Genomic DNA, 12,510 nt, shown 5'->3' with positions numbered 1-12,510 from the left:
CAGTTCTGTTGGGAGAAGGAGGGAAAATGGTCTGTGTAGAACCTGGCAGGTGTCAGGCGCTGGGTCAGGGAATGGACAGTACTCAATGCCCTGCAGAAGGCCCTGACTGACCCTCCCAACTCTCTACCCTGCAGGTGCAATCCAGGACAGGACTGGGGCAGGAAGAGGGAAATTCACACTCCTGCCTGTCTGGCCAGCAGAGACAGCTGGTCTGATACTGGAGGGGTCCAGCAGCCTGCAGTCCCCCGCAGTGTGGCAGCCGGGCGGGTGAGACAACTCACTACATCCCCTCCAGAGAAGCTGGAATAGCTGGAAACTGGGCTGCAGGACAGAGGAGGAGGCGGTATCTCAAAGTAGACCAGCCTCAGTGTCTGCCGGAGAAGGAGGGCAGTGTCCAAGAGCAAGAGAATTCCTGCTCCTTAGCCTGAAACTCTGGACCTTTACATGCCCAGAGCTCAGTCACCTGGGAAAGCCATAGGAGGACATCCAGTGGCCCCATCCAGTGGCCCCTCCAGGCCCTCCTAAAGTCTTGCTTTCTTCTGCTTCAGCAGAAATCCTGAAGCGTCCTTAGCTGAGACGTTGGTTCATGATCAAGGAGACGATGTCAGAGGGGCTGTGGGCTGCTGAAGTGAGCAGACCGTGGAACAGAGGGCCAGACCGCACACGCACACTTCCACCCGCCAGCTGGCACCTGTAAAAGCAGGCCAGAGCACACGCCTTCCCTCACGCATACACACTTATCATGGATGGCTCTACGGGGCCAGGGGGTGGCACTGTGCTTTCAGAGTGAGGCTCTGGGTTCACATTGGCCTCAGGGTGCTGCGTGTGAAGTGTGTGTCACAGGACACATCTCTAGGTCTCCTGCTGACAGCCTGACCCTGGAGCAGGGAGGAGGCCCTGGGACTCTCAGTTCAGGTGGGAATGTTGGTTTCCTGGGGGAGTCCGAGTTCTCCAGGGTCAGAGGATTGTGAAGCAGGAGAATCCAGAGGGTCTAGAAGGAATAGCATCTGACATGGGCGGGGGCACGGTGGGGAGTGGAATGGCTGCCAAGAATCAGAATGGGCCAGCCCCTCCTGGGCACGGCATGCAGGAGGCATGACAGAAGTGCCTGTCGGACCCAGGTAGACAACTGAGCTTCTTCCTCTGACTCCCACACAGAGAGGAGCACCGTGAACTCCCCTGTTCGCCCAGGTGAGCCCCACTGTGCCTGGCACCAACGCTGGCTCACTGCCATAGGAGGCATCAGGGAGGGAAACCATGTCACTAGCCATTCCAGGGAGCAGGGGCTCAACCTCCTTGAGGCCTGAATGTGGGAGTCAGGGGCAGGCCTCCTTGCTTCGGGAATGGGGACTTCCAGACCCGTGACCCTTGCACCTCCTCTGAGGTGTTTGAGGTTTAGAGCATCCTAAATGCCCCCAGGCAGACTGGCCAGTAGACAGATCAAAGGGTGAAACACATACCTCACATACTGAAGGCCTTAAGTTTGATCCCCAGCACCAAATGCCTACACACACACACACACACACACACACACACACACACACAGATGCACACGCACACCACACACTCCAGCACCTCTAGGGGGACTTAGTGAACCAACATCACCTTATTTAAAACCAAACAAATCCCCTCACTGGGCATAGAAGAAAGAAGAGAAAGGAAGCTGTCCTGACCAGGAAAGTCAGTCAGTTGCTACTGACCAGGAAGTGAGAGTGATGAGGAGCGAGGGGCCGTCTTAGGCTGAGAGTGTGAGCACCTGTGATCTGCTTACGTGGGGAGTGGACGGTATTCAGGGACTGGTAGACCTTGCTCAGGAGTCATTTGTGGGGCGAGAACATAAAAGAGATAGAGTTCCCTGCTGACACAGTTCTGTCCCCAGCTCCCGCCACCCCCCTCCATAGTACCCCGAGCTAACTAGAGTGATCATGAATGCAGAGCCAACGGTAAACCTGATCTAAGTCTGGGGTGGCCCAAACCCAGCCCCCTCAAAACAGGCAGGGGAGAGATTGCTTTTCATCCTCCCAGGATTCAGCTTCCCATGCAGAAGAGGGAACTGAGCATCAGGACACAAGGGGAAGACCCCATGGCTCCTCCATCAGCCTCCGCACCAGCACAGCACTGGCCCAGGGTCCAGCCACTGGGGGCTGAGGTGGGAACAATGCACCCAGTCTCTCCACCTATTGCCACTGCTCGAAGCCCAGCCAGACGTGCAGCAGGACCAGTGCTCCCTGGGCAGCACGAGTCCTATGGGCTGAGTGAGAAGAAATTAATCGTTTCTGTTTGCAGCTCCCACAGCCCCTCTCTGAGTCTCTAAGTCCCTTCTTCAGCTCCTCAGCTCCATTCAGCCAAGTGTCTCAGCACCACACCCATGTGCATGGCAACTCTGCCGGCCCCTGTGAGGCCAAGACACACCCTGGATATAGGGCACAGGGGAGGAAGGGATCTGGAAGGCTGCTTGGAGGAGGGTAATGCTGTGAGTCCTGAAGACAAGTAGGTGGTCACAAGGTCTGTGTCCTCCAGGAAGACTGGGCATCTGGGGCCACAATTTTCTTTAAAATTAGAAGGAGTGGTCAGAGTGGTCATTCGAAGGCCAAGGCCATTGCCTTGCTCACAGCCAACCCATTCAATCCCTGTTACCCCAGAGGATCCCCAGAACCAGGAGTGATCCTGTAGTGCAAAGCCTGGAGGAAGCCCTGATCACAGCCAGGTGTGTCCTAAAAAACAGAATGAATGAGATCAGAAGGCAAAAAGGATGGTAACTATTATTGAATCATAGATCAGACTGGCCTACACTCGTCATTATACCAGTATGGTGAAAACCTAATGTGAGGGCTGGAGAGATAGGACAACAAGTCGGATGCTTCCCTTGCACGCGATCGAACCCTGGCTCCACCGGTGATCCCTTATGTCCTGCCATGAATGGTCCCTGAGCACAGAGCACCAAATAGCCAGATGCTCGGTGTATGCCATCAGGAGCAGGGCCTCTCTGTGGGGCAGCCCCGCATCCACAGGATGGACAAGATGACTCAGGGATGCCAGCAGCACAAGGCAGAGGGGCAGAAGGAGTCCGCACAGTCGCCAGGCAGCTTGGCCCAAACCTCACACCAGGCAGTATAACCTCTCACCCTCATGCACACAGGCCTGCAAAGGGACCGCGGTGCGTGGCCCCTGCCTCCCCGCGGAGGCGACCCAGTGCCAGACTTGAGCCAGCCCCACATGGGGTCCGGGACTCGACCAAAATAGAGACTCCCCTAATAGCAGTCCCGCACGCACATCCCACCGGGCTCGCTCACAGCAGCCGCTTCCAGCCACTCCTGCGCTTGCCCCTTCGGACTGCGGCAGTGGTTGCTGCCCACCATTGGAGCCAGCGCCTGGGCACTTTAAAGGGGCCAAGTGGCAGCGGTGGTGGGGGCTGGTGCATGGGGCCTGGGCCAGGGCCAGTGGTGAGCGCAGGGCTTGAGACATCCTGGCCGCCCGATGGGGGGCCGCGCCCAGCTGGTGGGGCTCAGGACCCCAGGGCTGCTGCTCTAGGCTGGCGGGTCGGGGGTAGGTAGTCGCGCGGGGATCGCGCCCCACCCTCCAGACCCAAGGGCAGCCCTCTAAGGACAGGATGTGCCGCTGGCCGCCCTGCCTGCCCAGCGGCCCTGCTCAGCCGCTCCCGAGCTCGCCTGAGGCCGCGCAGACCGCCCCCTGCCCGGGACCCGCCCGCCCTCGGGCGCTTCTGGACATTGGCGAGCCTTGGGCTTGGCAGGTGCGGGCAGCCTGGACGACCACCTGGCCCATGCCAGAGGCCCATACGCGGCGCCTTCCAGACCGTGGGTGGCCGCTGCCCCCGGGAGAGCCCCAAGGACGCCCTCTCGGCGCGAGTCTGGAGAGACACCCAGGCCTGCATCTGGGGGAAGTTTCTGGACTGGAAAGATCAGGCGGGAGACAGGTGCCCGGCCTGGGCGCCAGGGAGAGGAGGGGTTCGGGAGGGGACTTTGAGCCTATTTGAACACAGCTTTGGGGTCGCTGCTCCGCTCGGGCTACCCCACAGAGAGGAGGTGCGGTGGGAGGGCGCTCCCGCTATCCGTGAAAGCGGGTGCTTGGCAGCATGGGGCCGTGGATGGGGAAGTTGGAGGCTGTGGGTGCTCATGCAGCTGCCAGAACAGGTACCACCAGCCTTGCAGCGGCGGCTCCCCGAAGCGCGCCCGTCTGCACTGGTCTTGCGCGTGGCCCTGGGCCCTTCCCTGGTTCTGCTTGGTCTCCTCGCAGAGAAAAGTCTGAAGACGTTTATGCCCAGGGAGATTCTGCAGTGCACCCTCCCATCTGCGACTGAGCGGGCTGTCCAATATCTGTCCAGGTGGTGAGATGGGGGAGAAAAGTGGGAACTTTGGGCTTCTTTCTCCTCTGCAGAGCCTCTGCCTGTGTTTGCTCAACCCTGTTTGTGTGAAACGGGTTCCCCAAAGGGGAATCAAGGGAGATGCTTTGGGTGGGAACGTCCGGTGCCTGGAGGGCCCTCTGCTATGGAAGCAGGGTCACTCTTGCCCATGTGGTCTTGGCAGCTGCAATGACTTAAACCGGGCACAGCCAGGTTTGTGTGTGGGGGAGGCGGGGTGGAGGGGGTGGAAGGTGGGGGACGCTGTCCATGGACAATGCCTCTCCCGGGGCACTGACCCAGCCTGGGGGTGCCAGGACTGGGTGATACTTGCCCTGGGCTGTGACTGTGCAGGCTGACCTGGCTGAGAATGTGGGGTGCTGAAGCCTGGAAGGCTGCCTGTGGGCGAACACAGACCAGGTGGGGCAGGACCTGTGTCCTGTGACCTTTTGGTAGTGAAAGAACTAAGTTGGTAGCTGGTATAGGGTGGGCACCCACTCTTGCTTCACTGAGGCGGGGCTTGCAAGGCAGCTGGCCCACCTGCTGTGCTGCTGCTCCAGCCCCTCCCCATACCCTCTTCCTGGCCTGCTAGGTCCAAATGCACCTGGGTTCTTGAAACGCTTCTCCCGGCCTGTTGGCGTAATGCCAGCGGTGGCCACTAGAGGGCAGTGGAGAAGCCGTGCGGGAGAAGGAGGCGCCTTCCCAGGGGTCCTGGCCGCGGGGGGCTGCTGCGGGCCTGAGCTCTCTCCGCAGGGTCGCCGGGGACTGCTCCGCTGAGCCGTCTCGGGTCTGGGGCTTTCCCAGGAGCCCAGGGGGAGTCGGGTGGTGCTCAGGAGACTCGGCGGTGTCTCCTGGCGGTACCTGGTGAGCGCAGAGAGGCGCGTCCTGCGGGGTCTGCAGGACTCGGCAGCAGCGGCCCGGCCTGGCGGGCCCAGGGGTCCAGGGCCACATGCGGCGCTTCGGCCCGAGCCTTTCTGGGCATGGACACCGGGCCCGCTGTGCGCCACCTCCCGCCCCGCGCCTCGGCCCGCGACCCGCGGGTCACCAACAGTCGAAGTTCCGAAGGCGCGACCAGGGCTCGGTCACATCAGATCAGGGACGCGAAGGTGCCCGGGTTCCTGGCGACCCCCAGGAGCTGCGTCCGTCTCTCCTGGAAAGGGCAGAGCCGGGAGGAGGGCTCAGTGCTCGGGCACATCCCGGCAAGCCCACCCCACCCGCCCCCAGCCCGGAGGCTCAGCTCCCCAGGCCACAGCTGCATCCCCCCAGCAGGAGGCCACAGCTTGGCCTGGGGGTCTTCCTTGGGGCCCTCCAGCTGGTTCTTCTCTGTAGCCGTTTCTACCTGCTGTGTCTGTCCTATTCCTGGTCGTTTATGTGTGTGATTTGGTTATTCCTTTTTTCTGCTTCACATCTACTTTTTTGAAACTATTTTTTTAATAGCGTTCATTCTTTTTTTTTTATAATTTATTTATTTTTAATTAGAGAATCACCGTGAGGGTACAGGGTACAGTTACAGATTTATACACTTTTGTGCTTATACTTCCCTCATACAAAGTTCGGGAACCCATCCCTTCACCAGTGCCCATTCTCCACCACCCGTAAACCCGGCGTCCCTCCCACCCTCCCCAATCCCATCTCCCCCCCACCCCACCCTGCCACTATGGCAGGGCATTCCCTTCTGTTCTCTCTCTCTAATTAGCTCTTGTGGTTTGCAATAAAGGTGTTGAGTGGCCGCTGTGCTCAGTCTCTAGCCCTCATTCAGCCCGCAACTCCCTTCCCCCACATGGCCTTCAACTACAATGTAGTTGGTGGTCGCTTCTCTGAGTTGCCCTTTCCCCGGAATGTGAGACCAGCCTCGAAGCCATGGAGTCAACCTCCTGGTACTTATTTCTACAGTTCTTGGGTATTAGTCTCCCACTCTGATATTCTATATACCATAGATGAGTGCAGTCTTTCTATGTCTGTCTCTCTCTTTCTGACTCATTTCACTCAGCATGAAACTTTTCATGCCCATCCATTCTTTTTTTTTTTCTTTCTGCTTTTTGGGTCAGACCCAGCGTTGCTCAGGGGTTACTCCTGGCTCACGAACTCAGGAATTACTCCTGGTAGTGCTCCGGGGAACATATGGGATGCTGGGAATCGAACCCGGGTTGGCTGCGTTCAAGGCAAACGCCTTACCCTCTGTGCTATTGCTCCAGCCCCAATAGGGGTCATTCTTTTTTTTTTTTTTGAAGCGTTTTTCGTTTAATACATCTGAAAAGAATGCTTATACAAAGAATTGAGACATGAGAGAGCATTGTTCAACACTAATTATTCTACAAGAATTAGGATTGGGGAAGGTGGGAAAAATTATCCGACCATTTTTAAAAACTGGAATTTTCGCAACCAAAATGAGCTGATAAAATCCTATTAACACTTATCATAAAGAGTCTTTATAAGTCTCTGTTCCCCATTTTTTTGTTTTGTAATTTTAATTAACCTAGAGCCTCAGTTGGCTGCTCTAGGGTTCTCAGATGCACAACAGAAATAAAGGGATGCCCCTGGCTGGTCCCCATGTTGTTAAGTGTTCTCCCCACCGCACCCCATCCCTAGCTTCTTAATGAAGCAGGTCTCCATCTTCTTAACTTGGAACAGGTTGCATATCATTGCAAGGGTATCTTTCCTCTAGCACCACCCCTCATATTTTCTCTATATACCAGGTCTTCAGCTATTTCTAGGACTACTGTACTATTACACATCTTGTCTATGCTAAGCATATAAGACAATGATTGAGAAGGGAAAAATGCTTTTTAATTATGTACTCAATCCATTCGGTATATTTCAAAAGGTGCAATACTTTTCACTTGTTAGAGAAGTTAGAAATTAACTTCAGGGGAAAAAACTTTTTAAAAAAATTAAATGGCAAACATATTTCCTTGAAAGTCACAGTCACATATATAGTGCATCCTAGAAAAGAGGAGGGGCAAATCTGGTTTCACTTTCATGAGTTTCATCAAAAACCGAACCTACTCGGGTGGAGAGAAAAGGCAACTTTCAAAAATGAATATTTTTACTGCATGAGGCATCTGCTATACTCCTTCCTAAGAGCACCAGGCAGGGAGCATGTCCTCTAAACCAGGCGTAGGACGTGGAATGTGCAATCCATCCATCCTCCTCTCCTTAATGGCTATACAATAGTTAATGAATTAAAAATAAAAAATAAAAACAAAAAGGACTAAATAAAAACTGACCCTACACACACTCCCCCTGCTCCACAAAAGGAAAAAAAAAAGGACGGGGAAAAAAAACCCAATTACTAGATGCCCCAGATTACTCCAGAGTGGAGCCCCAGAGCAGCTTTAACAATCCGAATTACTCTGTTAAAGAGTCATCACAAGCATGCCTTGCTTTTAAACAAAAACAAAACAAACAAAAAAATTTTAAAACAGCAAAACTGAAAGTAGTACTGATCACTTTTCTGACAAATACACAATGACTCAAAATTCACTAGTATCAGGAGAGGGAGGGCCATTCCTATGAGCCTGTCTTACATGAGTGCATGTGGGTAGGTGCAGGGCCTTTGTCATTATTGCAAAAACGAATTTTAATTTTTAATCTTTAGTTTGATTTAAACATTGCTTTTAGTATGATGCCGACACCAGCTGTGCAGAAAGGACTCTGGAGAGACGTGCATAGCAGCACACACCTGCAGCTCTTCTTCGGCTCTGGAGGCTCCAGGGCAGCCAATATTGCTTCATCAAATACATCCTCTAGGCCTTTCTGTGTGAGTGCAGAGCACTCCATATATTTAACAGCCTTCAGGTCGCGCGCCAGCTTTTCCGCAGTCTCTGGAGTGATAGGCTTCTGTTTGTTCTTGGCAAGTTTTTCAGTAGTAGAGGGGTCATCTCTGAGATCAATTTGGGTCCCAACAAGTAAGAAAGGAGTCTTTGGACAGTGGTGAGCTATCTCAGCCACCCACTTTTCTTTCATATTTTCAAATGAGGATGGAGAGACCACTGAAAAGCAGACTAAAAATACATCTGTTTGTGGGTAACTCAGTGGCCGTAATCTGTCATAATCCTCTTGCCCTGCCGTATCAAAAAGTCCCAGAGTATATGGCTTTCCACCAATCACAAGAGTGACTGCATAGTTGTCAAAAACCGTTGGTACATACTCAGATGGAAATTTGTTTGTTGTATAGGATATCAGGAGACATGTTTTACCAACGGCACCATCACCCACAACAACACACTTAATTGTCTGCATTGCTGAAACAGTTTTGTATCCACTTTACTTCAACTTCAGTGATGACCTCAGCTCCTCTGCCAGGGCGTTGGCAGCACTGCCAATAGGGGTCGTTCTTAAGACACTCCGGAGGGGCATCTTTATTAAGATATCTGGGTTCCCCTTAGGCCCCCTGTGGGTCCGGGAGCTCAGTGGCCAGGCCTGGCATTGGGAGTCACCAAGGCTACATCCTGTGCTGCTGAGGACCAAACGCAGAACACAGGTGCTATGGGTGCTTTGCAATTGCTCTAAGACTTGAATGCTCTACCTGGTCCTGGTTTTATTTTATTGAAGAATTTCATTTGTATTTATCACTTATAAATATAGCACAGTGGGTAGGGTATTTGCCTTCCATGCAGCCGACCTGGGTTCAATTCCTTCATCCCTCTCGGAGAGCCCGGCAAGTTACCGAGAGTATCTTGCCAGCACCGCAGAGCTAGCAAGCTACCCGTGGCCTATATGATTTAACAGTAACAAGAAGTCTCACAATGGAGACATTGCTGGTGCCCGCTTGAGCAAATTGATGAGCAACGGGATGACAGTGACAGTGATATATATACATACACACAGACCCTTAGAGAGTGAAACTATCCATTGATAACTACACACAAAAATAGAAATCTAAATTTTTAATATCAAGCAAGGTGATTTTATTCCATGGGTGAAATAGAGAAATTTTATTTAAAAAGCTACATATTCTATAGAAATATTTTGAAATAAAATTGGAGAGAGAAACTCAAAGTATTAAATGTTTATATTATTTAAAAACAGATCATTCTAAAATCAGTAATCTAAGTGTCCTCTGCAAGATCTAGAAAAGGGAATGAACAGTACATCTTATTTAAGCAGAAAAATATAGATAAGAAAATTTAAGAGCATTATTTTTCTGAAAACAAAAAAATATGGAGAAAATGATTAAAATGCTAAAGTTTTTTGAAAGGCCAGTAAAATAAATATCCAACAAGACTGAAAAGAGATAAGAAGAGAAATGAAAGTCATTATCAATATGTGGAGAAAAAATAATCTATCCAAATGGATACAAAATAAAATAGGTCACACATGAAGTTCCCAAAAATGCTTTTTACGGAAATAATATGTTTTATTTTATTTATTTTTGTTGAGGGACTACCTGTGGGACCCAGGGATCTCTTGGGGGTGGTCAGGGGGCCGTAGAGGATAATAGCAGTGGCTATTATTTTCTATTATTTGCGCCTGATGAGTTGGTGTTCCCACTTCCCTACATACTTTAATAAAATAATGTAGAGAGTTTTTCCCATTAACTTAGCAGTTTGGATTGCCTTTTGGCAATCTGCCGTAGCGTTTTCCACCGCTAACGTTAGCATAAGCATTTCACGAAGGCCTTCATCAGGTATAGCCTTCTCAAGAGCGTCCTGGAGTCTGGCAATAAAATCTGTTCATTTACTTCCTGAAAGATTTTTGTGAATACCATAGTACATTTTGCAGAGGTCTCAAGATAACGCCACGCCTTTAGACAGTTCTTATTAACAGCTTCTAAAATGTTTGCCTTCAAATGGACTTGTTCTTCCGCTAAAGCCCACTTGCCAGTGCCTAAAATCTGATTCACAGTGATATCAACATGTTTTGGTGTTTGAATTCTAGCATATTTCTCAGCCTCTTCTTTCCACCAAGATTTAAATTGTACATATTGAGAATTTTCTAGCACTGCCTTTGCAAGAGTTTGCCAATCAAGCTGAATTACAGTATTAGCTTCCGCAAAATTTTCAAGAAGGTCTAGCACAGAATTAGAAGTAACGCCATACGTGGTCGCAGCTTGCTTAAGCGAGGAAAGAAACTGAAAAGGAACAGGCTCACATTGCCCTGCCTGTCTTTTTCTTTGCACATCAGGATTACAAACAACTGGAAAAGCCATAAACTGAGCAGGCTGTTGGCTCAATTTTGCCTTATAGAAAGGAGCTTCAGATTTTTGCATCAGAGAATGCAACTCAGGACTAAGCTTAGAAGGGCAACACAGAGATTCCTCTTCCCTATTCTTATGTAAGTGAGGGGAAGAAGCTGCCAAAGGGTCAGGATCAGTGGTACCCTGTACAGGAGGCATTATGCTTCTTTAAGAAGGGTGGTGCATCTCAAGGTACTTCATTTGTCTAATTAATTTATCTAATTTTTTATTAACTTTCTCAACTCTTGGGTGCTTACAGCCTCTTTTGAAACTGAATTCTCTGTGTCTGACTCAAAGCTGTCAGACTCAGACCGGGCAGGCAGGTGAATCATCAATTTGATGTGAATCACCAGATAGTATAGATGCTGTTGGCTTAGCACCAAATTTAGGCTGAATCAAAGATTCTTCCCCACTCTTCTCCTCTAACACAGGAGTTTCTCTGTAAGTTGCTTTGAAATTTGATGAATCAGTGCAGAGAGCCGTATGAGAAGACGAAAGAGAAGTCTCCTCATACTCAAAGTCAAACTGTGAAAAATTCAGGGCAGCAGCAATACAATTGTATGTGCTCCATTCCTTTGCTGGGATCAAATCTCCATTTTTTAAAATTTTAAGTTATAATTTTATTAAATTATAAAAATAGTCATCTTATTGTGAAAAAATAGAAAAATTGTTGAAACTGTTTTTCACACTGTATTCAACAGATCACTTGTGTCTAATTCCATTATTTTTCTTATTTTTAGACAAATAGCTTTCCAGTCGTTCTTTTTATTTTAATTTTTTTATTTTTTAATTAGTGAATCACCATGAGGGTACAGTAACAGATTTACACAATTTCGTACTTGTGTTTCCCTCATACAATGCTTGAGCACCCCTCCCTTCACCAGTGTCCATTCTCCACCATCAGTGAACCCAGTATCCCTCCCACCCCCCAATCCCAAACCCCCCACCTCTGTGGCAGGGCATTCCTTTTGTTCTCTCTCTCCTTTTGGGTGTTGTGGTCTGTAATAGGGGTAGGAGTGGCCATCGTGTTCAACCTATGGTCTACTTTCAGCACGCATCTCCCCTCCTGAGCGGGTCCTCCAACCACAGTTTATTTGATGTTCCCTTCTCTATCTGAACTGCCTTTTCTCCCAGCCTGTGAGACCAGCTTCCAAGCCATGCCAACCACCTGGTGCTTATTTCTACTATTTTTGGGTGTTAGTCTCCTACTGTTATTTTATATTCCACAGATGAGCGCAATCTTTCTATGTCTGTGACTCTCTTTCTGACTCATTTCACTTAGCATGATACTTTCCATGTTGATCCACTTATATGCAAAATTCATGACTTCATCTTTTCTAACAGCTGCATAGTATTCCATTGTATAGATGTACCAGAGTTTCTTTAACCAGTGTTCTTCGGTACTCGGGTTTTTTCCAGGTTCTGGCTATTGAAAACAGTGCTGCGATGAAAATATAAGTGCAGATGTCATTTCGACTAGACTTGTTTCTCTGGGATATATTCCCAGAAGTGGTATTGCTGGGTCAAATAGGGACTCAATTTCGAATTTTTTCAGGAGCATCCATATTGTTTTCCAGAAGGGCTGAAGAAGTCGGCATTCCCACCAACAGTGTAGAAGGGTCCCCACATCCACTCCAACAGCAGTTGCTTTTGTTCTTTTGGATGTGTGCCATTCTCTGTGGTGTGAGGTGGTATCTCATAGTTGTTTTGATCTGTATCTCTCTGATGATTAGTGATAGTGATAAAGAGCAGTTTTTCATGTGCCTTTTGGCCATTCGTATCTCTTCTTTGGGAAAGTTTCTGTTCATTTCTCTGCCCCTTTTTCTGATGGGGTTGGATGTTTTCTTCTTGTAGAGTACAACCAGTGCCTTATATACCCTTGATATCAACCCCTTATCAGATGGGTATTGGGCAAATTTTCTTTCCCGTTCTGTAGATAGTCTTTGTATTCTGGTCACTCTATCTTTTGCAGTGC

The 12,510-nt window shown here is 49.9% G+C and overlaps 1 protein-coding gene across 1 annotated transcript; it reads right to left on the bottom strand.

Annotated features, from left to right (window-relative positions):
- Positions 1-7,724: 7,724 nt before the first annotated feature.
- Positions 7,725-8,673, bottom strand: LOC129406528 (cell division control protein 42 homolog). The gene has a single exon (XM_055144672.1). It carries the CDS (start codon positions 8,597-8,599, stop codon positions 7,952-7,954), a length of 648 nt encoding a protein of 215 aa, XP_055000647.1. The 5' UTR covers positions 8,600-8,673; the 3' UTR covers positions 7,725-7,951.
- Positions 8,674-12,510: the final 3,837 nt, after the last annotated feature.

Source organism: Sorex araneus, chromosome 7, assembly GCF_027595985.1.
Source record: "Sorex araneus isolate mSorAra2 chromosome 7, mSorAra2.pri, whole genome shotgun sequence".
In the NCBI taxonomy this organism is placed as follows: domain Eukaryota; kingdom Metazoa; phylum Chordata; class Mammalia; order Eulipotyphla; family Soricidae; genus Sorex; species Sorex araneus.
Note: the sequence above shows the minus strand (reverse complement) of the source record. Positions and strands in the feature narration are given on the sequence as shown.